The following is a 27,197-nucleotide window of genomic DNA, read 5'->3' as shown; positions in this document are numbered from 1 at the left end:
TCAGCTAGTAGCTGTATAAAACTAACAGATTTATTGCGGTTTGATAAGCAACTGCGATAAGATCAATTTTGATTGGAATAAATTTGCTTTATTAACAGTTTTATTATGGTTTTCTAGCTAGCTATAAGTGTGTTTGGACTCGTATCCTTTCGATATTGCGCAATACTACAATAAAACCGGAGGTAATGATTAATACCGCAATAAAACCTTTCTAAAATTCTGTGGCTTTAGAATTGTTACTTGGGAAGTTCACTGGAAAAGGGCGAAAAAACGGAAACGAGAAATGAAGAGAAAACGACGAAAATGAAGGAAACGACAGAGGAAACAAGAAAAATGCTACAATGAGGCCAAACATACATATAAAAGAAAGATGGGACAAAAAACGGGAAAATGGTACAGGAAGAGATGAAGAATGGGAAATAAAAAGAGAAACCAGAAGAGAAAAGGAAAAACAGAGAGCCCTAAACAACATCAACGTGACAAAAGAAACAATGCGGCACCAAAAAAAAATCAGCGCAGATGAATATATGGTACTACCACCGCCTTAGGAGAACATCCGTTCATAGCAATGAGCCTATCATGTCAAAAAAAGTTGTACATATTCAACAATTGGTCATGCTTCCCAACTTTTGTATGAAGGGCCAAAAGGGAATTGGTCGGTAAGCAACATCACTTACACGTACCAGGGATTTAGAGAATCTCCTTCCAAGAGCTAAGCCGTCTTAATGCAGAATGACTCCAGCAGGTGGGGAGAAGAGCCCGCACATTATCACCTATGTGTTGTTAATCGGGCCAAGATTGAACCTAAAAAAAAAATCAGAACTGATGAAGAAAAAAACGGGAATGAAAGGAGATAAAAGGAGAAAAAGACGAAAAATGGAAACAAAAAAAAAAGAGAATAAAAATGTTGAAATACGACAAAGGAAAAAACGAAAAACGAGTGAAAAACATGAGGAAAATCGGACCTGAAAATTAGAAAGAATGGGACAGGAAATCAAGGAAAACGGAACAAATGAAACACGGACAAAAATAGCAATGGACAAAAAAAGAAGAAAAACGGAACGAAAGTGAGTGCAAAAAGTTTTCAAGTAAAACTTCGTTTTAGTTTCGGCTTCTATGTCCGGTTCGAAGTAAAACTTCTAGTTCAAATTAGTTCTAATTGAAGTCTAATTTATTTCCAATTTTAGGTTCAATTTTAATACAAATTTAATCTCTCATTTAAAGTCCAATTTCAAGTACAATTTGAATTCTCGTTTCAAGATTGAGTTCATGGATATTTCCATGTTTAATTATACATCTAATGCGCCATCCTGCAATTACTCCGGTTGTTCAGGACCAATGTTAGCCGAAGACCCAGAAAGAGAAATAAAATTCAGTTTAAAGTTATAATAAGAATGTATTATTTTATTCAAAATTGAAAGGAATAAACCATTATTGTTAAATAATCTACAATTTACCTAGTTCGTTACAATGACCGCTGGCATTCAAATTAAAGGTTAAGTTTACAGACGAATTCACTGATCCATGTTATTACATGTCAATACCGGGCATGCCTTGGCTGATTGTATACAAACTTATCGCGATGTTCACATCTATCACTCCGTTTTCGGTTATGTCGGCGCAACATTTTGATATCAGTAGTGGCAGTTGGCGTATAAATTCTCGTACAAGTAGTAGTGACTAATGAATAAAAACGCAACTCAATGCGTCTTTTGGTGTACACTCGCCCGAAGCCCCGTTCGCTAGAGTTTGTTTTGCTATGCAGTGCTGTTGCTGTTGGACAACATGACCGAGCAAACTCCGCTTAAGCCGAAATCGGAATTGTCAACTTTGACCATCAGTGCGTCACTGTCAAAATCGAGCCTCTGCAAGTGTGGCATCATTTGCGGCATTTTGTTCTTCGGGATTATCATCTGTCTGGTCTACCCCAAACTATTGCATGTAAGTATTGTCATCTGATCGATTTATATAGTTGGATTCAATTTCAATCTAATTTTAGCTCTATTATGTTCGTCACACTCTGCCGGACTACCAACGCAGCCTACATCTGGAGTTGAACTCGAAAGATCAGAGACCAAATTATCAACCGGACCGATGGCATTCGATCGGAGATCCGGACGGAAAGTTTCTGATTTATTCCGCCTATTTTGATGATAGGTTAGAATTGGTTGGTAAGTCCATGCGTTGTTTGGAATTATAACCAACGTTGACTTGACCATTGCTTTGCAGAAGATTTGCCGGCTCCGAATGGTGATCTCCCTTTTGGAAGTATTCGCCTAATCACCATCTTGCCTTTGAGCGTTCAAAGTGATAAGTTGTTTTGCAATTTTCGGTATGTACAGTATGGTTTTGGTTAGGGTAAAGCAATCAGTGAAGTTTACTTGTTTTGCATATAAATTTTAAGGTACGAGGGACGCGCAGATGTACAACGCGCACGCGTGGATCAGATCCATGCTATCCGCGACCATGGCAACATGACGTTTGCGACAACGCTCGTTACGTGTGTGTTAAGCGGCAACGCTACACACACCGATATTACTCTACCGAACGCGATTGGCTTGAGCTACGAGTTGGAACCGAGTATGATTAATGTGACCAGTTTTGTGCGTATTCAGTAAGTACCTAACACTTTGAAATAATATTCTGGATTCTAACAAAACTGCATGCAATCGAAATGATCGGGATGGAAAAGTTGCTTTTAGTCTTAAATTTTTTTGACCTACTGTGTGATTGTCAAAATTTCCAATGTTACTGTAGCACAAAGGCTTCTAAGATGGACTACCCAAATTGTTAAGAGGTTTTTCAACTTCTGTTTGCTTCCCCCTTTAAGCTACAATAGATGGAAGTTCCTGCTGCAGAGCGGGCCCAAAAAGAAACTAGCGGTCTGTGTAGGCCCTCTTCCTCAAAACTACAGCGATGCCGATCAGATTGTAGGGTTCATAGAATACTGGCAACTGCTGGGTGCGGACCGATTCTATTTCTACAACCGATCCACCTCCGAGGACGTTAATCGGGTGCTGTACTATTACTGGGATTGGTCGCTGGCTGAGATGAATGATTGGAATTTGGAGGAGGACTTAGCTGGCGAGGGGGCTTCTGCTGCCATTAACGATTGCATTTATCGAAGCACGATGCTGATGGAGTATGCCTATACGGCAGTAGTCGACTTGGCCGAATTTATACTGCCAACCGCTGATTCCGATTTGAACCATTTGCTTGTAACGTTGGATCAAGATGATTTGCACTCGTTCGGCTTTCGAGCCCTGTTTCCGGACGAAGAGGAGTTTTTTCGTAGATCGGGTGGAATCAGCAGCGATAACTTAAATGCTTATGTTAAAAATCAAAAAAGTAAGCATCCTCTAGAAAATTACCTGCGAAGCAGGTACATTGCCAAAGGACGGGACGTTCATGTGGCTGGAAATCATTTCGTGTGGATGGCCTTGAGCGGTAGGTGATTAATTCATACAGAAGTGACTTATTTAAAAATATTTTTCAATGATCGTAGGTACGAAGGAGCATTTGATCTCACCGGAAACGGGCTTGCTGTTCCAAACTCAACAAGACACGATTAGAGATGGTAGTGAGTGTTACGTCGAGGATCTCATTGGGCGTCGATACGAGAAACGAGTTCGAAGAATCGGTAAAACCGTGTGCAGCAAACTTTTCCCAGATTTTAACTATGGTATTGGAGTCTGTCCTACGGGTTAAAATTGTGATAAATATTGATTAAGAATAAAGTTGTTCGTTAAAATTAAGGATGCGTTCTTTTTATTTGAGTTTTGCTTCTGTCCCATAGTCGACACCCAATTCTGTAACTTCACAGAAGTTGTTTGTAAGGATTTGCTGTCTTCACTAACATTGATCAGTAAATATACGTCGACTAGACCAACTGCATGTTTTATAACGGTAGTCTTTTCAATAGACGAAAGGGAATTGCACAATGATGGTCTCTTGTCGTGAAACCGAATAGCCGACCGAACACAGCATGGGTTAACCGTTTGAATGATTTCCATAAAATAACAAAGTTACAGTTATTTATGCCGCTCATGTCTGGAGCGATTACACAGCGAATAAAAACTTCAACGCCGTTTTGCTCGACACCAAGTTTTCAAAGTCGGTTCCATAAATATCTCAAATACGGTTCATGCAATTTACCTGCTTTTTTGGTTAAAAGCTTATAAAATTCTCTAGTCTTTAACCCATTCCGTTTTACGCAGAAGTGTTGCAAGTAACCCCGGGTATTATGGACGGTATTATGTTTGAAGGTCTGCTATTTTGTTATGCGTTCGAATTTTAATGGATGGGGTAAACTTTTGATCACTACTTGACAAATTGATGCTGTGAACGATCAAGCCAGTAATAAAAGCATAGAAAAAGAGGAAAAATGCGAGAGAAAAAAAAATAAGATCTGGCCTGAAAAAAAAGAAAAACGTATAATAAAACTTGACAGAATGGAAGGCAAAACGGGACATAGAAAAATGGGAGACAATGGGAGAGAAAAAGATTGAAAACGAGGCAAAACCGGAGACACCTCGCACCAAAGGGTGAAGAATGAAAGTAAAATAAAGAAAAATTAGAGAAAAGAAGGAAAAAGCAATAAGAAAGCGATGAACTACTCTCAACTCTACTCTACTCTACTCTGAACTCAACTCGTACACTCGTTTTTCGAGTTTTCAGGCTGTAGAGCCCACAGACAATTGATTTTATTAAAAAAACTAACTCATCTCCTATAAATTATTTCTTTGTCCTCCGATTTTTCAAGCCAATTTCCAAACAAAAACTTTGAAAATGATTTGCAATGGCCTAACTAAACGCTCACGGAAAACGTTGATTGGCACATTAAAGTCAAACATATAAAACATTTCATTGAACCGATCATGAACTCCAAATAAACGGTTCCGCGGTTCCAAAAGCAAGAAACTTCGGTGACGTTACGGTCTGGTAATAGCGACGGGCAATCAACGTGGTTATATAATAACTTCGCGGCAAAAATCACTTGGACAATGCGTCGTCGTCCGGATTCCAGCGGCAGGATACCAAGAAGCGATCTTCATACGACGGCAGGTTCAACGGATCTCTCCAGGACAGATGACGAAACGCGTAGCGGATGAACTTTTTCTGCCCCCTTTCGATTCTATTGATCCAATTAGCATGTAATGGGTACCACACAATGGAATTCGTTTCGAGAATTGATCTGACAAGGGTGCAATTAAGCGGATTCAGGCAGAGAGGATCGCGAAACTCGTCAGCGATTATAAAAATGAATCCAAGTTGGCGGTTAGCCCGAGATATGATGCTGTCATAGTGGGTCCTGAATGTCAATTCGTTATCTAGTAAGACTCCAAAATCTTTGACGCATGGTACCCGGACGAGGCTGTGGCCGGCACACTGGCACACACTTTCGACAGAATGAAATTATGTTGCATTTGTCAATACTTAACGTTAAGCAGTTTGCGGCATACCAGTCAACAAAAGAATTCAGGTATTCCTGTAGGTCCACACACTCGCTTTGGCACGTGATGATTTAAAAGATTTTCGAATCGTCAGCATAAAACAGTTAACATCCAAGCGGTAGCAAAAGCGAAATGTCATTAATAAAGATGGAGAAAAGAAGCGGGCCCAGGTTGCTGCCTTGCGGAACTCCAGAACGATTGGAGGAGATCCCACTTTGACACACAAACTTAGATCAGTCAAGTGTGATCTAAACCAGCAGGTTTTGCTTATGGTTTCTTTTATTTTCTATTCCGTATTCCCCTTTTTGCTGCGTTAAGCCGTTAACTCCCTTTTTCTGTTCCTCCTGTTTCGTTTTTTCTATTCCTGTTGTTTTATGTCCCATTTCGACTGTTTTCAAAGCTGGAATCATTTGTCAACTGCACCGCCCTAGTAGTGAAACAGGAAAGCGGCAGAAAGCGCCAGAAGTTAGATTTTTCTTTCTCATTTTATTTCTTTTGTATTCGTTTTTATTTTTTTTCTCCATTTTTTTCTTTTTCTGTCCCGTTTGTCCTCTTTTTCTGCTGCCATATTCAATCTATTTTTTTTGGTTTGGTCTATTACTATAATCACCATACGAAAATCATTGTCTGGTTTTATTTGATGCTTTTCGGTGAAAAATGTTTGAAGACATATAGGTATTTCAAGTTAATGACTCTGCCTACTTATTTCGACCATCATCAGTTCTATTTATTAAAAGAAAATAGAATAGACGATGTTCTGTTAAACAACACAGTAAAATTTGACACATTTGACACGCAAAAAATTCTTCAAACATTTGTCACCGAAAAGCATCAATTAATACAAGACAATAATTTACTCTATTTGTTTTTATCTTTTTCTATCCTGTATTTCTCCTTTTTTATTCCGTTTTTCCCCTTTTCACCCCTATTTTCATTCGCGTAGTCTTCGTTCTCCCACCGCTTAGTTGGCTTCGAGGTACGATGCTGGTCTAACAAGCCAGTCGTCGTATATTCGAATCTTGGCAAGGCGGTGCTGCTAGATAGAGTCAGTAGAATTGTTGCACTAGCCCCTTAACTGTCTTGTGCTTTAATAGCCGGCTGTGAAGTCGGTCGATAAAGAAGGGCCAACTCTTAGAAAGACATTTCAGCCCAAAGTTTTGCTTCGTTCTCCCATCCTTTTTCCCTTTTGGTTTCTTTTCCTGGAGCGCACCAGAAAACGGACTAAGCTGGATTCATCAATCTGTGAATATGCTAAGAAATCAGAGGGGTTGTGCACAAGACACGACCGCATATGTGATGGAGGACTACGTAAGTCTCTTTGTAGCGATAGTAGGATCCATCCATGTATGTAATAATTCGATTCTTCATACATACATGCTACATGCGTTGTACGTAACGTTTATCAAAGTGGGAATATTGTATACGTTCAATCCCCAACAGATTTAGGAGTTATTTCTCTGAATTGATTGAATCTATTTTATTAAAACGATTCAGTCACACTAAACCAAACAGTAAATCAACTTTCATGATCTGTTTCTACGTTGAATAGTGCTTTCCCTCTGGTAATCGGTACACGGTACGCGCTAGTTTTCAAAAAACTGAAAATTTTACGCAAAACTTTTCTGCGGCTTACAAAAGAAGAACACTGATTTACGAGCTGCAGACGTTTTGGAAGTGGTAGAAAATGTCGTCCGTGACCAGAAAACTTATTCCCGCCATTTTTTGGTCGTCCGCAACGGCGAAAAATTCAACTTTTCCCTCGTTGCCTGTGTTATTATGGTATTTACTGGGCAAGAAAATATAATAAACTCTTCAATTATTGCGTGGTCCTTAAAAGAACCGATTGTTTGATTATCATAACTCCAGCTTGCAATAAACTTGCACTAGCGCACTTAACGTAATTTTCTTTTCGGTAAATTGGAGTACCGATAACCGCAATGCGATCGACGAAGCCGTTCGTGTATAGTCATGAGTCACGATGAAATACCAGTCCAGGTGGCCAGCTGCAATCGACGTGGGATAATTCTGATCTTGTTGTTGTCGTGAGCAGCACTTCCGCAGTTGATTATTCCATCACGGCAGCCAGCTCCAGCTTCAATAGTTTACTTTCCTCAGTAGCCGATTAATACGACTGACCGGGCACTGCAAACGTGCACGACTCGAGCGTGACTTTCGCTTGCCCTTGATGCTTTTTTCTTTGTCGCGTCCAGACATGCCAGTGGGATGTTGGCAGTAGCTCTGCTAGTGTTTGTATAATGCTGTTCGCCGGCTTACCTCGTGTGTGTCATGTGCCAGACAAAGCGACAAGAATCGGTTCCGCCTATTTTTCGTGGTCCGTCATTCCATCATCTACGTTGAAGAAAATGGAGCATTTCAATTTCAGACTGAACAAAAGAGCAAAGTTACCAATGAGCCGTTCACATTTTGCTGCCAAAGAAAAATTACGGTACGTATTACTGTAGCATTGGTGATGGATAGATTTGTGTTGCTAAAGAAAACCTAGTGAAAAGTCCATCAATTACCGAAAACCGTTCTAACGTGATTCTAAAGAATTGCCAGCACGACATGTTGGAGGTTTGATTGTAAGTATCTGGAATGTGAGTTTATTTTTATTTCAATTTTAATTAACTCGGACAAATTGCTGTCCACATTAAGTAGTGATTCGAAGCTCATTCGAAGTTTGAAACTGAAAGTGATATGAAACTGAAACTGTTTGAAACTGATATTTACAGAATTTAAAAACTACATGCCAGATATCGCAAATCAGTGATAAAGAAGCCAGATTCATATCTATATTCAAATCAGGATGCTAGAAATAAAAAAATCAGTCTGTTCTCATCACAGTGATACAGTTGTCTACGTTCGTCAGTCATATGGTAGGGATACCAGCGCAGTCAGCACTCTTTTCATCACCGACCGCGCCGTCGGGAGTTTGTTTACGACAGACACATACATATAAAACAAGAATATAAATCTCACAATTCGGTGAGTCGTCGTCGTCGTCGTCGTGTAGAATCCTTTTTGTGTCATATGAATACACTTTACGGCTCACGAAATGTTTCTGTTTTATTTACGCACGAATTCCGCTTGCGTAACATCAATGGCAATAAAAGAAATGTGATTGCTAAACATGTGGAGATCCATCTGTGCGAGTCAGACAGAGGACGGAGAAGGTTCCTAGCGAAAAAAAAACTTACCTTTTAAATATTATTTTTTATGTCCAGCTCCAGGGTAAACTAACAGAAAAAAATGAAACACGTTAAACTAATCACTTTTTCGCTGTAACGTCGTTATTTATTGTTATTTATTGGAATGGTGATGAAAACAAACAACAGCCGCGCGAGGAACGACCCAGATTTTTGCACTGTCCGAAAAAATATGTCAACAAAATTGCACTCCTGGGAAATTGCGTCCATCACGCGTTTGCTAACCGAACGGCTCTGGCTGGCTGACGAGTTGACAGCATGTTGAATGAAAATGGCAAAACAAGAAGTAAGGATGATACGCGAAAAACAGCCCATCCAGCACTCACTCACTCACCGCCCACCGCCACCGGAGTGGCGTGGAAACCTGTCGAAATGAAACGAAGAATCGGCGGTGGGCAAAAAACGGCAGTAAAAAGCTTATTTGACTTTCAAATGTGTTTTTCCCGCCACGTCATAACCTTTCGTCCTGTCGGCTCTGCTCTGTCCTGCCCTGTCTGTTAACATTCACTTTCCACGCAACACCAACTTTGCTTACAAAGTAAAAAAGTAATTCACAGACTAGCAGCGGTAGCCAACAATATTAATGGTCATATGAATTTAAATCAGTTTTTAGACTGTTACAAAAAAAAAGGAAATCAAACTTTCCTCCGTTTGTCTGTGCCCCAACGAGCTTACAGCTAAACACCAGGAAGAAAAAGCTAGAGTGATACCCCCCAAGTGCATTGACATTCGTACGTTTATGTTCCATTGAATATAATATTACCAGGCTGGCTAAAAATAGCACCCGGAGCCGGGTGCTCCAAAGCGAATGCATTGCAAATACAGACAGATTGAGTGGGTATAGAACATTCCAATATGAAAAATTGCTGAACATCGTTACAGAATTTCCTGAAGCGCTGAAATTCGTGGCAAAACGAGGTCACAAAAAAGTTTGCTCACTGACTTACTCACAACCTTTCCTAGATGTATTGTTATTGAAATTCCAATTTACAATGCAGCCCTAAATTACCAACCACCAACCACAGTGCCCAAAAACGTAATCCCAATCGGAATTATGTTAATCCTCCGCAACACGGCTCGTCGCATGTCGCTTTTATTGCACACAAAATGCAAGCATTTTCGCGTTCAATCAGGCAAACTTCATTAACGCGGTCTCTTCTGCTGGTGCTGCTGCTGTTGCTGTGGTCGACGGAGCAGCGCGACGACGACGACGCCACCCATCGGTTGGCATGGCTGGTCCTGAACACCCCGACGGTTCCTCCCGCTGCTCTGTGTGTGATATTCCAGAGCATCCTGGCAATAAATATCGCCAGCAGAAACACATTATGAAAATTTATTTCAGTCGCGCACTTTTCCCGACTCTCAACTCCATTTAGGGCTCTGTGTGTAGGAACACGGCCCATGTTTCGCCCAGGATGGATGGTATTACGCGCGAACGAACGCTTGTAACACCGCGGGAAAAGTGTGTTTTTCCAGCGTTTGTTCGGTGCCGACAGTTGGCCAGCCAGCGCGCTGTAAACTCGGACGGAATTAAGTTCCGTTTCGCTAGGCTAGAGCGTTCCGTTGCCTTGCGTTGCGATTTTCGGTTGGCGGTTTTGACGATGGCCACCCGGTGCGGTGGCACAATACAGTATACAGTGTGTTTCCGCGAAGCAAGGCAATGTAGCTGGTAGTTTTCAATTTGTGCCTTCAACTGAACGAGCTGCGTCGAGCAGTAAGGCAGCAAGGATGAAGAAAATTGCATGAACCATTCTGGTTGTGAGCTTTCTCTGTATTGACTCGCTAGTGAACTGGACTTTCTAAACCGAAGGTGTTTGGTTCGTTTATCAGTTGAAGTAGTATTGAGAAGTCATCAACTAGAGTAATGCAGCAGAGAGCGCCACACATACTACGTACAGACTGTACAGTACAGCATTTGGTCGTTCACTTTTAGGAAAAGCAATGATTCCGTTGAAGTAAAATTCTGCTGTTCCAATATTAAACAAGAAGGTTGTATACAGATTACAGCCTCTTTTGGAATAGCTAACACGACCGTGAGTAGCGTTCTTGCTCTCAGGGTCGGGAATCACATGGGAAGTATTTGGATATCACTTGCAATTAAAGAACTACTGTCTGCACTTCATTGATAGCTTCTTCTATTGTCACTCACTCACACGTGCTTGAGTTTTAGTAGCAAGCTGACTTTCTTGCTAGCGCTAATATTGCTACTGATTCGTTGTTGTTGATGCTGCTGGATCTTTATCAGTGGAAGAGCTTCCAGGCATGACTCATTCACATTTTGCACTATGTGTTCCCACATGCCACCCATGCAGGGCGCCGATGGTGGGTTGAGCGATAACTTCATTCGAGCAACAGTGACAACAAATGAAATCAAAATTGCTTCGACAAAGTGAACGCAATGTCAACGAGTTCGACCACGCAAGCAAACACAACGACGGATCTTTTTCGCCTTGACTTTCTATAACCATCAACTCCAATGGCCCAGGATAATCTCTGGTGAGTCTGGTGATAATCTCTACTTCGAAAAATGAACTCCTGCAAGAGAGCCGCAACGCGTGAACAGCTGGCAGTCTTTCATTACCTTCATTACCTTGTTCGCTGTCGAATGCAGCTGAGAGATGCCTAAATACTAGCGTGTCCGAAACGTCGATGTGATTGAATGATCGGAAAACACGCAATAAAGCCGTTTCTATTGTATTCACCTTTATGAGCAGTTAATGAGCAGCTGAGACATCATGTTGGGATAGAGCACCACCCATCGCCTTATTCGGGGGATTCCTGTATTCGTCAGTGCCATTGTTCTGTATGCATAAAAATTGTTTTTGCTGGAAAGAAACTATGAGCGCTGGCATAAAACGCTTAAAGCTCTGCTTCTGCTGTTCTGTACTTTTATCGAAAAACAATCTTCATTCACACAGCCGACAATTAAGTTAACCACGGTATTTTGGACCCCATCAACAGCTATACATAATTTGGACACTGTTGGGTCAGGATTCTATACGGGGCTACGGATCACTTTTACCTTCTTCTATTTTCAGCTCTTCGGGAAAAGATTCGGCCTGAATCAATTTTACGAGAACAAATCTTGCTGCTTCTAATTCATCACCAGCGCGAACAGGTTGACGACCTCGGATTATTTGGCTGGGTTCGCGTACATTTCGAGCAAATCGCAAACAGAAGTGGACGATCTGTTGCAGGCGTTGGTACGATGACATTTCTACATGCAGCGGGTTGGGGGTTGCTTCTTGCGCCATGGCAACAGCAACAGATCTTATATCATTTTCTGCTACTATGTTTAGGTCCAAATCAGTTTGTTGTACTGGCCACTTTGATTCGGCTAAAAATAACCAGCTGGGACTATGCTTCCATTTGTTACTATCGATCGACTGATCGGCAGGAAAATCGCAGGAAATACAATCCGCGGGATTGTCTACGTGGGTCCACATTGAACTGTGGATTGCTGACTGAATGGCTGAAACTCGATTTGCGATGAACGTTTTGCTAGTTTGGGGAGGCGCTTTCCGCCACTCCAGAACAGCGACAAATTTCTTGTTTAAACAGGAACCAAGCAGCACTGCGCTCAGTTTCAGTTGAGAAGTCGTGATTCGCTTAAGTGAAGCTACTTTTAATTTCGATGCTAGTAAACTGCTTTTAACTGCACCGTCGATCGATTTTGGGGAAACATAAATGCATGCGTCATAAACTGCTGCTGACACATCTGCATACCGAACCATTTCGACGGGACTAAACTGGGGCCCGAACGTAAAACAATCGATGCGAAAATCACGAAGTTCTGGTAGTTTATGGTGGAATATTGTCCACTTTGTTTGGTATTCACGAGTTTCTTCGTCGTCCCACTCCAACGACGGGAACCATAGATGCGGTAACGGGATGTTGGCCTGGACTATCACAGGTGTGAATGGAGGTTAGACGATTATGAGTTTATCTACTGATGTAACTGTCGCCGCATGACAAGTTACTAGTGACTGCTGAGTTTCTTCAGCATCGGCATCTGCAAGTTGCATAGGGAATTTTTTTCTGCGTAACGGCGTACGATCTGAGAGGTGTATCGCTGGTCAACAGCATTTGATACTTAGTATTAGTCGCTGAATCATCCACGCCGGTAATGGGGACGTGTACAATTTTTCGGGATAGATGCCACTGCTGGCATAAACGCTCACTGATTGCGTTAGACTGCGATCCAGTATTCAATGGGGCACAGGCTGTATGTTCCTTAACAACAGTATTTAACAAAATTGGATCGGATGAAGACGGGGTAGAAACAGCCGCACTAATTTGAAAAAGACGGGGCAGTGCGCGGTCAGAAGCGGGATCATCTTGAGCACAATGATCACTGCGAAAGCAGTTACTACACAAGTTTTTATCTGTACGCACTTTTAGACGTCCTTCTATGTCTAATTCGTTAAAGACAGGACATTCAATCGTTGGATGTTTTTCCCTTTCACAAGCAGGACAAGGTGGAAGCATCTTAGGTGTAGCTTCAGCTATGGCATTTATGTTCACACGGAACTGGAGGAGTTTCTTGTTTCCGGAGTCGTGATATCCGAACGGGGTGAGCTGGGGTTCTGAAGCTGACGTTTGCGCAACAGGAACGGGGACTGGCTGGGACATCTTTACAATCAGGTTGGCTTTGATGCGGAAATATTGATTTTCCATTTTAGCTCGGCATTCCATATTCGCCGTAAGAAACTACTCGCTATCATCGAACTCTTCGTATTCCGATTGGATCATCTCAAACGCTTCATTCAGCTTTTCTAAGCGTTCGAGTCTCAAAGGCACTTGATGTTGATGCTCAACTGGAGCATAGTTGACTATAAATTCATCCATTCGCTTTAATGCTTCCATAATATTTTTCCGCTTCAACTCCATCAGCTTCATTTTCCTCTCGGCGGGCATTTTAGCAGATAAAATGTTCTGGAACCAAAAAAGAACCAGGAAGTACCGCAAAACAAATTTTATTTACTTTGGAAAGGTACTCACCTGGTACCTCTTCCAAAGAGGCCTTGTACTTTTATCAAAAATTACAGGAACAATATCGAGCTGCAATTCGGGGCGACGTATCTTACACTGCGTGCCAACTGGTACTCAATAGCAGGAAAGAACGCTGAAATAAGTCGCCAGGAATGATCTCCAGCAGCATGCGGTTTCCAAAATTGAGGTTAGGTATATTCCTCTATTCGCACGTGCGGCAAGCGGGTTGGGTGAAGAGCTTTCTCTCGAGGTCCTTTGTTACCCTCGTGCTGGGACGGGTTAAGTAAATTCTTGTTACTTGTGGATAAATTTTCACTTTTTACGCTAGCGACAGGTTTTCAGCAAAATTGCTTCAGGAAGATATCACTAATGCTTTGGATGTATTTCTTTTCGCTCAAGACGGGACGGGTTTAGTAGCTACCCCAACCGATCGGGTTGGGGTTAAGTTTCTACCTTCTCCCTCGTCTTTGGGCAAGTTGGGCACTCGACTTCTACGTTGTATGTAGATTTTTTTTTACTCGCAACGGGACAGGTTTAGTAGCTACCACAATTCATAGGGTTGATGTTACACTTCCTCCTCGGGCATGTGAATTGCACAGATCGGGCAAGATAGCTTTTCTCGAGGTCCTTTGTTACCCTCTTATTGGGACTGGTTATGCGACACTATTTTTAGCATGCAATCACAAAATCTTAGTTGCATTTAACTCGCAACGGAATGGGCTTAGTCACAATATTTCAGGTTGAGGTTATATCACCACCTCGTGCATTGGGAATTATAGCTTTTCTAACGAGGTCCTTTGTTACCCTCGTTTAGGAACTAGGGATTTCACTAGCGACGGGACGGGCTTAGCAGCTATCACAGTTGAGGTTTTGTTTCCTCCTCGTGCATTGGGAAAGATAGCTTTTCTCGAGGTCCTCTGTTACCCTCGAGTTGGGACGGGTTGGCCAAATATCTTCTACGTTGTGTTTAATTTTGTTATTCACTCACGACAGAACGGGTCTTCATAGAAAGCCTGGTCACGGCACCAGAAGGTTGGGTCAGGATTCTATACGGGGCTACGGATCACTTTTACCTTCTTCTATTTTCAGCGCTTCTTCTTTTCAGGATCAACAGAACCGGGCATTGGTAAGTATCTGGGAATTTACACTGGGCGAGCGAATAACCGGGTAAGTATTCTTCAAATAATATCACGAAATAATTCAATAATATTCTGAGGTAAGTATCAATCTTGAGTAAGGTTTATTTATAACAGGAGCAACTGTGCTAACTCGTGATGTTAATTCCAGCACATGTTATATCTATCTGAACACTGATAAACTATTTGCAGTTCCTTTTATCGGGAAAACAGGGCGGAAACTGCACTAACTACAGCTGCTAACTAAACTGAATGCTAATAATGTAAACAATCCAGCAGGACTTGCTGCTGTCAAGATGCTGCACAAGATCGCTATAGTTTAGAACTGGGGTGGGAAAAGTGTAGGGTTGCCAACTGTTATACAATGTGCGTTGGAACCGTTCATCTTCTATGCCAAACCTAACAGACACTACAACAAAATCAAATGGAAGTGTCCAAATTATGTACAGCTGCTGATGGGGTATAAAATAGGTAAGTTGCCCTATTCAGTGACAGAATGGAAAAAAGTATGAAGGTCTGTGCCTAGGGGCACAGAACGAGGGGTTCACGTAGAACTTCGAAGGCACGTTCAATTCAACAAAGCTTGATACTTTGCCAATGTTTGTCACGCAAATTTTCCTCGGAGTTGAATATCACTCCTCATAGGGTAAAAAACCGGTTTTAAGCAGCCTAAGCGGGCCACTGATTGTTTTACCTTATTACAAGCGATGGGTTGACAAAGTGGGGGATATCAGCATACCAATCTTCTTGCTATCTTTAGTTCTTCAAGCTATTACCATTGGGAGACACTATAGTTGAGCTAAACTTTTGATTTTTCGCTTTGAAAGTTGGAGCGATGGAACTAATTTTGATCAGACCGAACATATTTTCACCCTCAATGTGCTTTTTAAAGCAATCCTGAAATCTGAATTTGTTTACGCCTCCATAAAAAATCCGTCGAACTTTTCCCCGTATTCAGTAAGTTCGCGGTCCTATCCGCTACCTACTAATCGGCATGTGCATTAATAGATTTGATATTTTTGGTCGGTAGATGCGTAAAATGCCATCTGTCTAAATTGTTTATCGGGGCATACACTCACCGCACCGTTCGGCAAACGATATTCGTCGTCTCTATTATTCTCCAGTGTTCTTATGGGAAACTGCGAGTTTGACGTGTCACTCGCTGTTCATAAGGATGGTGGGAGAACAAAAGAGGCAAACATAGTAGTGCACACGGTCCGACTACATAACAGTGTTGTCAAAGCAAATAACATTGAAACACATCGTTGCTTCATTAAATCACTGAGAAAATCTTCGAAAATTATCGAAAAAGCTGTCTTTTCTGTTGTTTTTAATAAAGAAAAATTTATCATGAACAGACATTTCTCTTGAAAGTATTGAACCACGTTTTCGCCATTGGAGGTTTAAGTTAATTTCAAACCTTTAATTCGTATTTCCAGAACCGAAACAGTGTCTTGGCAACACAATAGTTCATGAGTAGCGCTGCAGCTGCTGCTACTGCTGAACAGGTTCCGTCAATTCAGAATTTATTTTCCGTTTTGTTATAAAATATTAAAACTTTCAGCTAGTAACAAAGCCTTAGTTAATAAAAAATCAGAGGGGTTGTGTACAAGACACGACCGCATATATAGGTGACGCAGGACTACGTAAGTCTCTTTGTAGTGATAGTAGTATGTATTCATGCTTGTAATCATTCGATTCTCCATGTATACATGCTATATGCAACATATATACATGCTACATGCGTTGTATGTAACATTTATCAAAGTAGTAACATTGCATACGTTCAATTCTCAAAAGATTGTGCATTTGAAAACAATTTAACGCAGTAGTTTGTGTTCATGATAACTACTGCTTTCCTGCTACCCTACTGAAATTAAAGATTGTTTTTATTACCCATCGTTGAAGAGATTTTACCAATTCAATCCTATTTTATCAACAGCACATCTTTTCACTACACTTCTAATGAAACGGCAAGCATGCGTATTCATACAGAGGCGTATTATAACCGAACACTACAGCTGTGGCACATTTTTCCAACACAGATATCAAGTTCGCCGAGGTTTAATCGTCTCACAGTAAAGATTTTGCGATCTGTTGGGAGAACGAACTTGTGTCATTTTTTCTGGCACACTTCCCTAACACAGACATCAAATTGGACTAGGTTTAATCGCGTTCGTAAGAAATCTGTTGGTACGAGGGGGCTTTGTCACTCTTTCTGGCGTACTTCCCAAGCAAGGACATCAAAATGGTCTAGGTTTAACCACGGTGTTAAGAAATCTTGTTGAAATGAGGAAACTTTGTCACTTGTTTTGGCTTACTTCCCAAGCACAGATATCAAATTGGTATAGGTTCATATCATCGCAAAGAATCTTCCAACCAATCACAAAGCGAGAATTCTGGTAAAACATAGGTTCATTATTTTCAATTTTTCAATAGTTCAACATCAAGAATCCGCACTTTCCTTCATTTGGATCAATTCTTAGAAGATTTTCCGATCGATTGGTGTAAGAATATTGAAAAACGATCGGGAAACCGCTGAGCTATTAGCGCTCAAAACCTTTCATTTTTCGTGACGCTCGCATTTTTCGATTTTTTGGAATGACACCCTATCTCAAAACTTGCCGTAAGACGTAGTCCTACGTCAAAAACATATTGTGAATCATATGGCATGAGACAATTGAGTGCTTGACTTTTATAATCAGTGCTGAAAAATGTGATGGATTGGTTAGTAGCGATGTGGCGATTGCCTTCAGCAGCTGAAAAATGTACGTTTTTGGACAACAATTTTTAATTCATCATATTTCTTGTCGGAAACCCAGTAAATTGTGTTTGTGTGAATTAAATTTTATGAAGATGTGCCTATCAAAAGATTTTGAAAATATAAATAACAAATCAGAAAGGTTGTATTCCATACACAACCGCGTAGCTGGCGTAGAACTACGTTAGGCGAATTTTGGCGAAGAAACCTTGACTTGTCTTTCACACCATATTGACATATGTGTGGCATAAAATAGCGTTAAGTAAATAATAGTGCTAAATAATTGACTGAAGTTTTTGGAGCGTCTTAGTAAAATAGCTTTAGCTAAATAATTGTTTCGTACCTTTGGTATGTATTTTGTGTAATTTGTGATGCCAAAAACAAATATTTTTACCAGTGCCAGAATCGGAGTACAGCCTAAATCCGTTAATTGGGTCACGACTGCACTTCAGTTGATTCGCTGATTGGAACGGGCTGACAGTTATATCTATATATATGTATTTTGATGATATCAAAAAATTGTTCTGTTAAAATGGCTTAACTGTGCTACAGGTTGAGAAATCCAAACTTTTGCAAGTCGATAATTTTTCAGATCGTTTTATTCATTTTAATGATTGAAAGCTACTAAGTAAGTTAAAGTTGTTTGCAAAATGTTTTGTACCTTACTGCCTTATACTGAGTTGACGGTCAAATAAACATCAGCACCACTACGGCCTTGTCTTCTCCATCATTTTCGAAAGAAATTAATGATTGACTCTTCAATAGTGAAGAATTGCAGGCAATTAACTGACGCAAAGCAGCAATTGAAACATTCAAAACTATTCACTTACACGAAAACCCATTTTCAAAACCTGCGTGAAAACAAAAGCAAAAATACTTCCTTCAATTCTTTCTCATGCAAAAACCACACAAATATTAGCAACTTTCTAAACGCTAATGTGGATACAATCTGGCAAAAGGAAAGAATTGCTGCTCACTTTTCTATGACTTTTCACCTTCAGGACATCAATTTGGACTAGATTCAATGTTTGAAAATAAACTTGGTTGGAAGCAAGGGGTGGTTTTATGCTTTGACAAAATTGTTTACTTTCAGGACATCAAACTGGACTAGGTTTATCGCAATCCTAAGAAACCTTGTTCGGACGAGAGGGCTTTATCACTGACAATGCATCTGCCTTTTTAGGTGTCGATGTTGTCGTGAACGGATATTTTCTTTTGTTGCGATCCGTTGTAAAACCTCGATTGTGTTTAGCGTTGCGAATTGATGGAATTTGGTTATGGTTTCTGAATTGATCAACTATGTTCGTGATATATGGCTCATGAACATGTGTGATGCAATCATCAACCCTTATTCTGTCAGTATCACCAACAAACTGGCAATTTTTGATTTATTTTTTAATTATCTTGTGAAATCCCTATATCACTCCGTTATTAGAGCGATTGTTTTTTGGTGATTTTGATAGTTCTGACGAATGTTGGACTTCTTCAAAAGTTAATATGGGTGTCCATAAAGGTAAAATTTACTTTTATGGATGCCCATATTAACTTTTGAATTAATATGCCACATATTTTTTTAGCAACGCCTAATGAACAAACCCCAACTGGTCTCGTTGTCGGTTTTGTTATTAGCCTTTAGCAAATTTATATATTCCTTTAGTTCTCTCTTGTAGAATGGACTGGACTCATAAATTGTATCCTCCTATTCATTCCTGTAATGGCCTTATTATTTTTACAACATAATTTGCAGTTTGTCTGGTTTCCCAGATTTTCAGCACATTACCATGAGTGCTCTGTCGTATAACACGATCTCATGTTAATTCTACTTGAGTTCTAGCCAAATTGACTAGTCTTACTACAGAATAATGTATGTATATACACTAACAGAGCATGTACTCAATCAAAATGTAAAAGTAAATTTCTATAATTTTTTTATATCGCTCTGTTAATGTTTATACGGCATAATTTGCAGTTCGTCTGGTTTCCCAGTTTATTCAGCACATTAACATGAATGTTAGATTTTTTTCGTTAAGGGGGATTTAGACTACTTTGTTCATTGAATTGAACTTTTGTAGATTTTTTATATTTAGAACTAATCCACAAATGTGTAGTCAATATCAATACACATTACGCATTTGAAAGCAATAAGCTTTTGTAGTGTTTTGGATGCACTAAAAAAACAAAAATTTGTGTCACCCTAATAGGTGGATTCTCGGTCACCCTAATAATGTAAAAAGATGCGCTTAATAAACTTCTCCAAAGACACACCCTTTGAAAAATCATGATTTTTTTACCCTCTTGTTTTTGAGGTCTCGGAGAAACGTTCGACTAATTGACACTTAGTAAAAACAAATTTTTGAACATAACTTTTGAACTGCATTTTCATTTTCGACAAACTTCCCTAAGAATGTTGCAGCAGCAAAACCTTTCATTTGATACTAAAATTGTTGAAATCGGTTGATCGGTTCCGGAGAAAAATGTGTCACGTAATTTTCATATTTTACTTATAACTGTTAAACGAAACGTCGGATCGCAAAACAATTCAATGGTGATCTACAAGACAGCTTGCTTAACGGCGATCGTATCGGTTCAGCCATCTCCTAGAAACAGACGACTAAAATGAAGCGTCACACACACACACACACACACACACACACACACACACACACACACACACACACACACACACACACACACACACACACACACACACACACACACACACACACACACACACACACACACACACACACACACACACACACACACACACACACACACACACACACACACACACACACACACACACACACACACACACACACACACACACACACACACACACACACTCGTTTCGAGGCGTGAGAAGCAACATGATGGCAGTTGGCGGACAGGACACTACTCCGGATAACTTAGTCCAAAGGATGTGTTCTAGCTCGGACGTCTGGGGTGCGGTCAATGCGGCTGCTACCCAGATCGTACTTGAGCTACAAAATCGTTGGAAAGCCGATCAACGGCGAATAAACAGCCTAACTACCATAGTCCAGTAGTTATCTAAGAGCGTGCGTTAAGCACAATAGCCCCTCCCTGAAGTAATACCGATAAGGTGGTTCCAGGGGGGATTGAGGCTGGAGACTCGAGTAGGGTTTTAGTGGGTCTGGATCTCCACGATCTTCACGGGATACCAAACCCCACTCCCTGAGCTGTCTTTTCAGGTGTCTGATAGCAGATTTCCCTACTCGCTAAAAAATAAAAAAAAAAAAAAAAAAAAAAAAAAAAAAAAACACACACACACACACACACACACACACACACACACACACACACACACACACACACACACACACACACACACACACACACACACACACACACACACACACCACACCACACACCTAGAAACCGACGGCGTCCGGTCTACTGGTGGAACGAGTCACTCAATGCATTACGAGCTAACTGCAACAGAGCTAGAAGGTGCTTCCAGAGAGCAAGAAGTACCGAGACTAGAGAGGAAAGAAGAAGTGACCTCCGCGTTGCCAGGGCCGCACTGAAATACGCGATTAAGCAGAGCAAAACAAACGCCTTTAAGGAGCTTTGTAGAGCAGTCGATTCCAACCCCTGGGGCGATGCATACCGAATAGTGATGGCAAGGATCAGGGGCCCAGCAATGCCAGCCGAAGGATGCCCAGATAAGCTAAAAATATTAGTTAAAGGACTCTTCCCGGAACACGAGCCAACGTCCTGGCCCCCTACCCCTTACCGGGTGCTAGAGGATGAGAACGCTGACGAGAGAAGAGTCTCCAATGACGAACTTGTTTCAATCGCGAAAGACCTGAAGATGAAGAAGGCGCCGGGCCCGGATGGGATCCCCAATGCAGCTCTTAATGAGGCAATCCATGCATTTCCAGACATGTTCCGCACGGTGATGCAAAACTGTCTAAACGAGGGACACTTTCCAGACAAGTGGAAAATCCAGAAGTTGGTACTGTTGCCAAAACCAAGAAAACCGCCGGGGGATCCAGCATCATATCGACCAATTTGCCTGCTGGACACACTGGGAAAGCTGCTAGAAAGGATTATCCTGAACAGGTTATCCATATATACGGAGGGCGTTTACGAACTGACACAAAGGCAGTTTGGGTTCCGGAAGGGAAGGTCCACACTAGATGCGATCCGGACTGTCGTCGAGACAGCACAGAAGGCGTCCAAGCAGAAACGTAGAGGAAACCGCTACTGCGCAGTGGTCACTATCGACGTTAAGAATGCATTCAACAGCGCCAGCTGGGAAGCCATCGCAGCAGCGCTCCATAGAATGAGAGTCCCCGACTATCTGTGTCGCGTTTTGAAGAGCTACTTCACGAATCGGGTGCTAGTATACCGGACGAACCTCGGAAAGGAAACGACCGTGATCACGGCGGGCGTTCCACAAGGGTCAATACTCGGCCCATCTCTCTGGAACAGTATGTACGACGGCGTGCTAACCCTAGAGCTACCAACGGGAGTGGAAATCGTCGGCTTCGCGGACGACATCGTGATGACGGTTACATGCGAATCACTAGAGGAAGTGGAGGCGTTGGCGGCTGAGTCAATCTGCAGGGTGGAGAGTTGGATGCAGAACGCGAAACTGCAAATAGCGCACCATAAAACGGAGATACTACTGGTGAGCAATCGGAGAGCAGTTCAACACGTGGGGATTACCGTAGGCGAACATACCATAACCTCAAAACGCGAGGTGAAGCACCTGGGGGTGATGATCGACAATCGGTTAAAATTCAACAGTCATGTTGACTACGCATGCGAAAAGGCAGCGAAAGCCATCAGTGCACTGTCTAGGATTATGCCGAAAAACTTTGGACCAAGCAGTAGCAAGAGGCGCCTCTTAGCCAGTGTATCATCGTCGATACTGCGGTATAGCGGACCAGCCTGGATTACAGCGCTCCAAACCCAGCGCAACAGAGCGAAGCTGAGAAGTACGGCCCGACTAATGGCCATTCGAGTTGTGAGCGCGTACAGGACTATCTCATCAGAAGCTGTGTGCGTAATCGCTGGGATGATTCCTATCGACATCACCCTGATGGAGGACTACGAGTGCTATAGGCAAAAGGAGGTCAGAGGAATCAGAAAGCTGATGAGAGCAGAATCATTGGTTAAGTGGCAACAGGAGTGGAATACGACACAGAAAGGTAGATGGACCTACAGGCTCATATCGACTCTCTCGGTTTGGGTGAATAGGAAGCACGGGGAGGTAAACTTTTTCCTAACGCAATTCCTGTCTGGTCATGGTTGCTTCAGGCAATACCTTATACAATACCGGTTCGGGCACGCCAGGTCGCCCTTATGCCCGGAATGTGGGAACGTGGAAGAAACAGCAGAGCACGTGGTTTTTGACTGCCCCAGATTTGCAGCATGGAGGGATGATCTGCCTTCCGGTCTTAACGTCGAAAATATGGTGGAGGAAATGTGTCGCAACGAGAGCATTTGGAATGCTGTCAACAGCGCAATCGCATGCATCATGTCTGATCTGCAGCGTAAGTGGAGAGCGGAACAGCGAGCTAGCATCGTCAGTTAAGTTATTTTGGATGAAAGGTGGCCTAGGGAACAAACCTCTCTGAGCCGCATATGACGCCCCAAAGTAACGCGATTCGGGGCGCGGTAAAACCCTAGACTGGATTCATATGTGTGGGGATGGGATTTATCCCGAAATAGTCCCAATACTCAGATCGGTGCTTGTTGAAATAGGCATAGCAAAGAAACCCTGCGAGGGTGGCTGTGGCGGAGTGCGCGTCATGTTGGAGGGCACTTTCTAATCGGTACACGTCTCGATGGGTACTGCGAGCTAGTTGCGCAAATGACCAGCAACGTTAGCCTGCGTTGATAACTGCAAAGTGCATGAGCACGGCATCCCCTTGATATGCCTGTAGGAGAATCGCTAGAAAGCGTGATAATTGGAAAAGTGCAAGAGCACAGCCTCCCCCTGATGTAATACTTCATTGTGGTACCGGGGGGATGTAGGCAGAGGGCAAGGATGAGGTTTTGGTGGGTGAGAGTCCCACACAACGTCCGGGTTGGCTCCGGATAAGAACATTAGTTTTCCGAAACCTTGTAAAAAAAAAACACGCACACACACACACACACACACACACACACACACACACACACACACACACACACACACACACACACACACACACACACACACACACACACACACACACACACACACACACACACACACACACACACACACACACACACACACACACACACACACACACACACACACACACACACACACACACACACACACACACACATGACACTCGGCCCCCCGGGCTATTTCGTGTTTTTTTTTCCAATTTCTAAACCTTTGTTATAGTATAACTAAGGTAAAAAGATTAATATTTCATCTTACAACTTACTTTTATTTGTACTTATTTCAAATCAACAATAACTGACTTGTAATTACTCACCAATTTTATGGGAAACGCATGTATAAAATGGGAAACGCATGTATAAATGGGATTTTATGGGAAACGCATGTGGCCTAGGGAACAAACCTCTCTGAGCCGCATATGACGCCCCAAAGTAACGCGATTCGGGGCGCGGTAAAACCCTAGACTGGATTCATATGTGTGGGGATGGGATTTATCCCGAAATAGTCCCAATACTCAGATCGGTGCTTGTTGAAATAGGCATAGCAAAGAAACCCTGCGAGGGTGGCTGTGGCGGAGTGCGCGTCATGTTGGAGGGCACTTTCTAATCGGTACACGTCTCGATGGGTACTGCGAGCTAGTTGCGCAAATGACCAGCAACGTTAGCCTGCGTTGATAACTGCAAAGTGCATGAGCACGGCATCCCCTTGATATGCCTGTAGGAGAATCGCTAGAAAGCGTGATAATTGGAAAAGTGCAAGAGCACAGCCTCCCCCTGATGTAATACTTCATTGTGGTACCGGGGGGATGTAGGCAGAGGGGATGAGGTTTTGGTGGGTGAGAGTCCCACACAACGTCCGGGTTGGCTCCGGATAAGAACATTAGTTTTCCGAAACCTTGTAAAAAAAAAACACGCACACACACACACACACACACACACACACACACACACACACACACACACACACACACACACACACACACACACACACACACACACACACACACACACACACACACACACACACACACACACACACACACACACACACACACACACACACACACACACACACACACACACACACACACACACACACACACACACACACACACACACACACACACACACACACACACACACACACACACACACACACACACACACACACACACACACATGACACTCGGCCCCCCGGGCTATTTCGTGTTTTTTTTTCCAATTTCTAAACCTTTGTTATAGTATAACTAAGGTAAAAAGATTAATATTTCATCTTACAACTTACTTTTATTTGTACTTATTTCAAATCAACAATAACTGACTTGTAATTACTCACCAATTTTATGGGAAACGCATGTATAAAAATTTAAAAGTGCTCCGATTTTATTCAAATTTTGTGGATTTATTCCTTTCCAGAACTATCACAGCATTAACAAACAGTTGAATTATGTTTCGAAGATGGGTAGATTTCTATTTTAAACTAGCTGACCCAACAAACTTCGTATTGCCAAAAATGAAACTGTGCTGTACATAAATCCTGGCGACTACCCCCCGCAGTGGCCGGCGTTTCCGACGGCAGGTCGCTGACGACACTCGCGGCCGTCTCGCCCTGAATCATCCAGTGTTACTGTAGGTAGTTTCTGGTGGTCTTGTTATTGACTAATGTTTTCTGGAAGAGTCTAAAATTTGTCGAATTCGATTAGTTTTTAGGTTACGCAAAAATTTCTATTTCATTTGTATGAGAGTCCGCCCCCACTACCACAGGGGTGAGAGGTCTCAAACCATCATAAAAAAAAATTCATACCTCCAAAATCCCCCACATGCCATATTTGGTTCTATTTGATTGATTAGTTCTCGAGTTATGAGGAAATTTGTATTTCATTTGTATAGAAGCCCCCTCCTAAAGTGGAAAGGGGTTTTGATTCACCATAGAATAACCAAATGCCAAATTTGGTTCAATTTTTTTTTTATTTTTTTTTTGTAAAAAAAATCATCGGACACAAGGTGGTCTGCATGATATATATTATTTATTTATTATCATTTATTATTTATTTATTCTTCGGATCATCTTCGGACAACAAGATCTACATGAAATAAAAAAAACTACTAAAATCAAACAAGTAGAACACCGAGTTAAAAACTGCACACATAGTGGTAACAGGTTCATTTTGTCCATATAATGTCCGATGAAATGGAATTCTGAGGAAGTCAGTAGAATGAAGAACTCTCGAGGGCGCGTTCATATTGACCCTTACCAGAATCCAGTTCTTCCACATAATATCTTTCCAACAAATACAGCTCGCATATCATCCCTTCTCTTTTCCAATGTGTCCATGCCCAGCAGCTTACACCTGTGTTCATATGGAGGAAGTTCGACTGGATCCGTCCAGGGCAGATCCCGAAGCGCGTATCTGATAAACCTTTTTTGTACGGATTCGATCCGTGCAGTCCAAAGGCAGGTATAAGGGCTCCAAACAACAGCTGCCGTCTCCAATGATGAGCGTACAAGTGCGTAATACAAGGCTCTCAGGCAGTAAGGATCACGAAACTCTTTAGCAATTTTCATTATAAACCCCAGGTTCTTGTTTGCGTGATGATGAAATGATGCTACTATAGTGGTCCTGAAATGTAAGCTCGGTATCCAACAGAACGCCAAGATCCTTGACGACTGTTACGCGTTCAATATTCTGGCCGTTTATGGAATAACTGAATTGAATTGGAGCCTTCTTTCAGCTGTAACTGATCACAGAGCAATTGGAGACACTGATACTGAGCCGGTTGCATACACACCAACCATAAAACAAATCGATTAGCTTTTGTAATTCAAAGCAATCAGCGACTGAGCGAACTGCAAGGTAGATTTTTAGGTCATCAGCATATACGATTCTGCATCCTGGAGGCAGTATCTTGCAGACATCGTTGTAAAACAGCGAAAATAGCAAGGGTCCGACGTTGCTGCCCTGAGGCATACCTGAGGTACTCCGGAAGCCGCAATACTCAATACTTCCCAATTTCACAGCAAGACAGCGGTTTTCAAGAAAAGATTTCAACCACCGGACAAAAGCAGCAGAGGCACCGAGATGCTTAATTTTAGCAAGCAGTACGGTGTGGTCAACTCGCTCGAACGCAGCTTTGATGTCAGTATACACCGTGTCGACTTGTGCTCCACCTTCCACATGGTGTGGACAAAATGAGCTGAACTCCACCAGATTTGTGCTGATCGAGCGACCAGGAAAAAAGCCATGCTGATCAGTTGAGATGTAGTGTGCAAAACTTCTGTGCAGCGAGCCACCAATGAGAATATCAAATAATTTCGAGTCAGCGCAAAGCGACGTAATTCCGCGGTTGTTGGCAATATCGTTTTTGATTCCCTTTTTGAACACGGGAAAGATATAGGATTTTTTCCAGCATACTGGAAATGTTTCCTGAAGAAGCGATTGGTTAATAATAAACTGTAGAGGTTTCGAAAGAGTAGATGCACAATTTTTCAGTATAATCG

The 27,197-nt window shown here is 41.9% G+C and overlaps 1 protein-coding gene across 1 annotated transcript; it reads left to right on the top strand.

Moving 5' to 3' along the window:
• The first annotated feature begins 1,785 nt into the window (after positions 1-1,785).
• Positions 1,786-3,708, top strand: LOC128736818 (uncharacterized). The gene is made up of 6 exons (XM_053831310.1): positions 1,786-1,941; positions 2,000-2,171; positions 2,230-2,332; positions 2,405-2,614; positions 2,831-3,447; positions 3,506-3,708. The coding sequence occupies exons 1-6, from the start codon at positions 1,786-1,788 to the stop codon at positions 3,706-3,708; spliced, it is 1,461 nt and encodes a 486-aa protein (XP_053687285.1).
• The last annotated feature ends 23,489 nt before the right edge of the window (positions 3,709-27,197 follow it).

Source organism: Sabethes cyaneus, chromosome 2 (genome assembly GCF_943734655.1).
Source record: "Sabethes cyaneus chromosome 2, idSabCyanKW18_F2, whole genome shotgun sequence".
Classification (NCBI taxonomy): Eukaryota; Metazoa; Arthropoda; class Insecta; order Diptera; family Culicidae; genus Sabethes; species Sabethes cyaneus.
The sequence above is the reverse complement of the archived record's forward strand: the minus strand, read 5'-3'. Positions and strand labels throughout refer to the sequence as shown.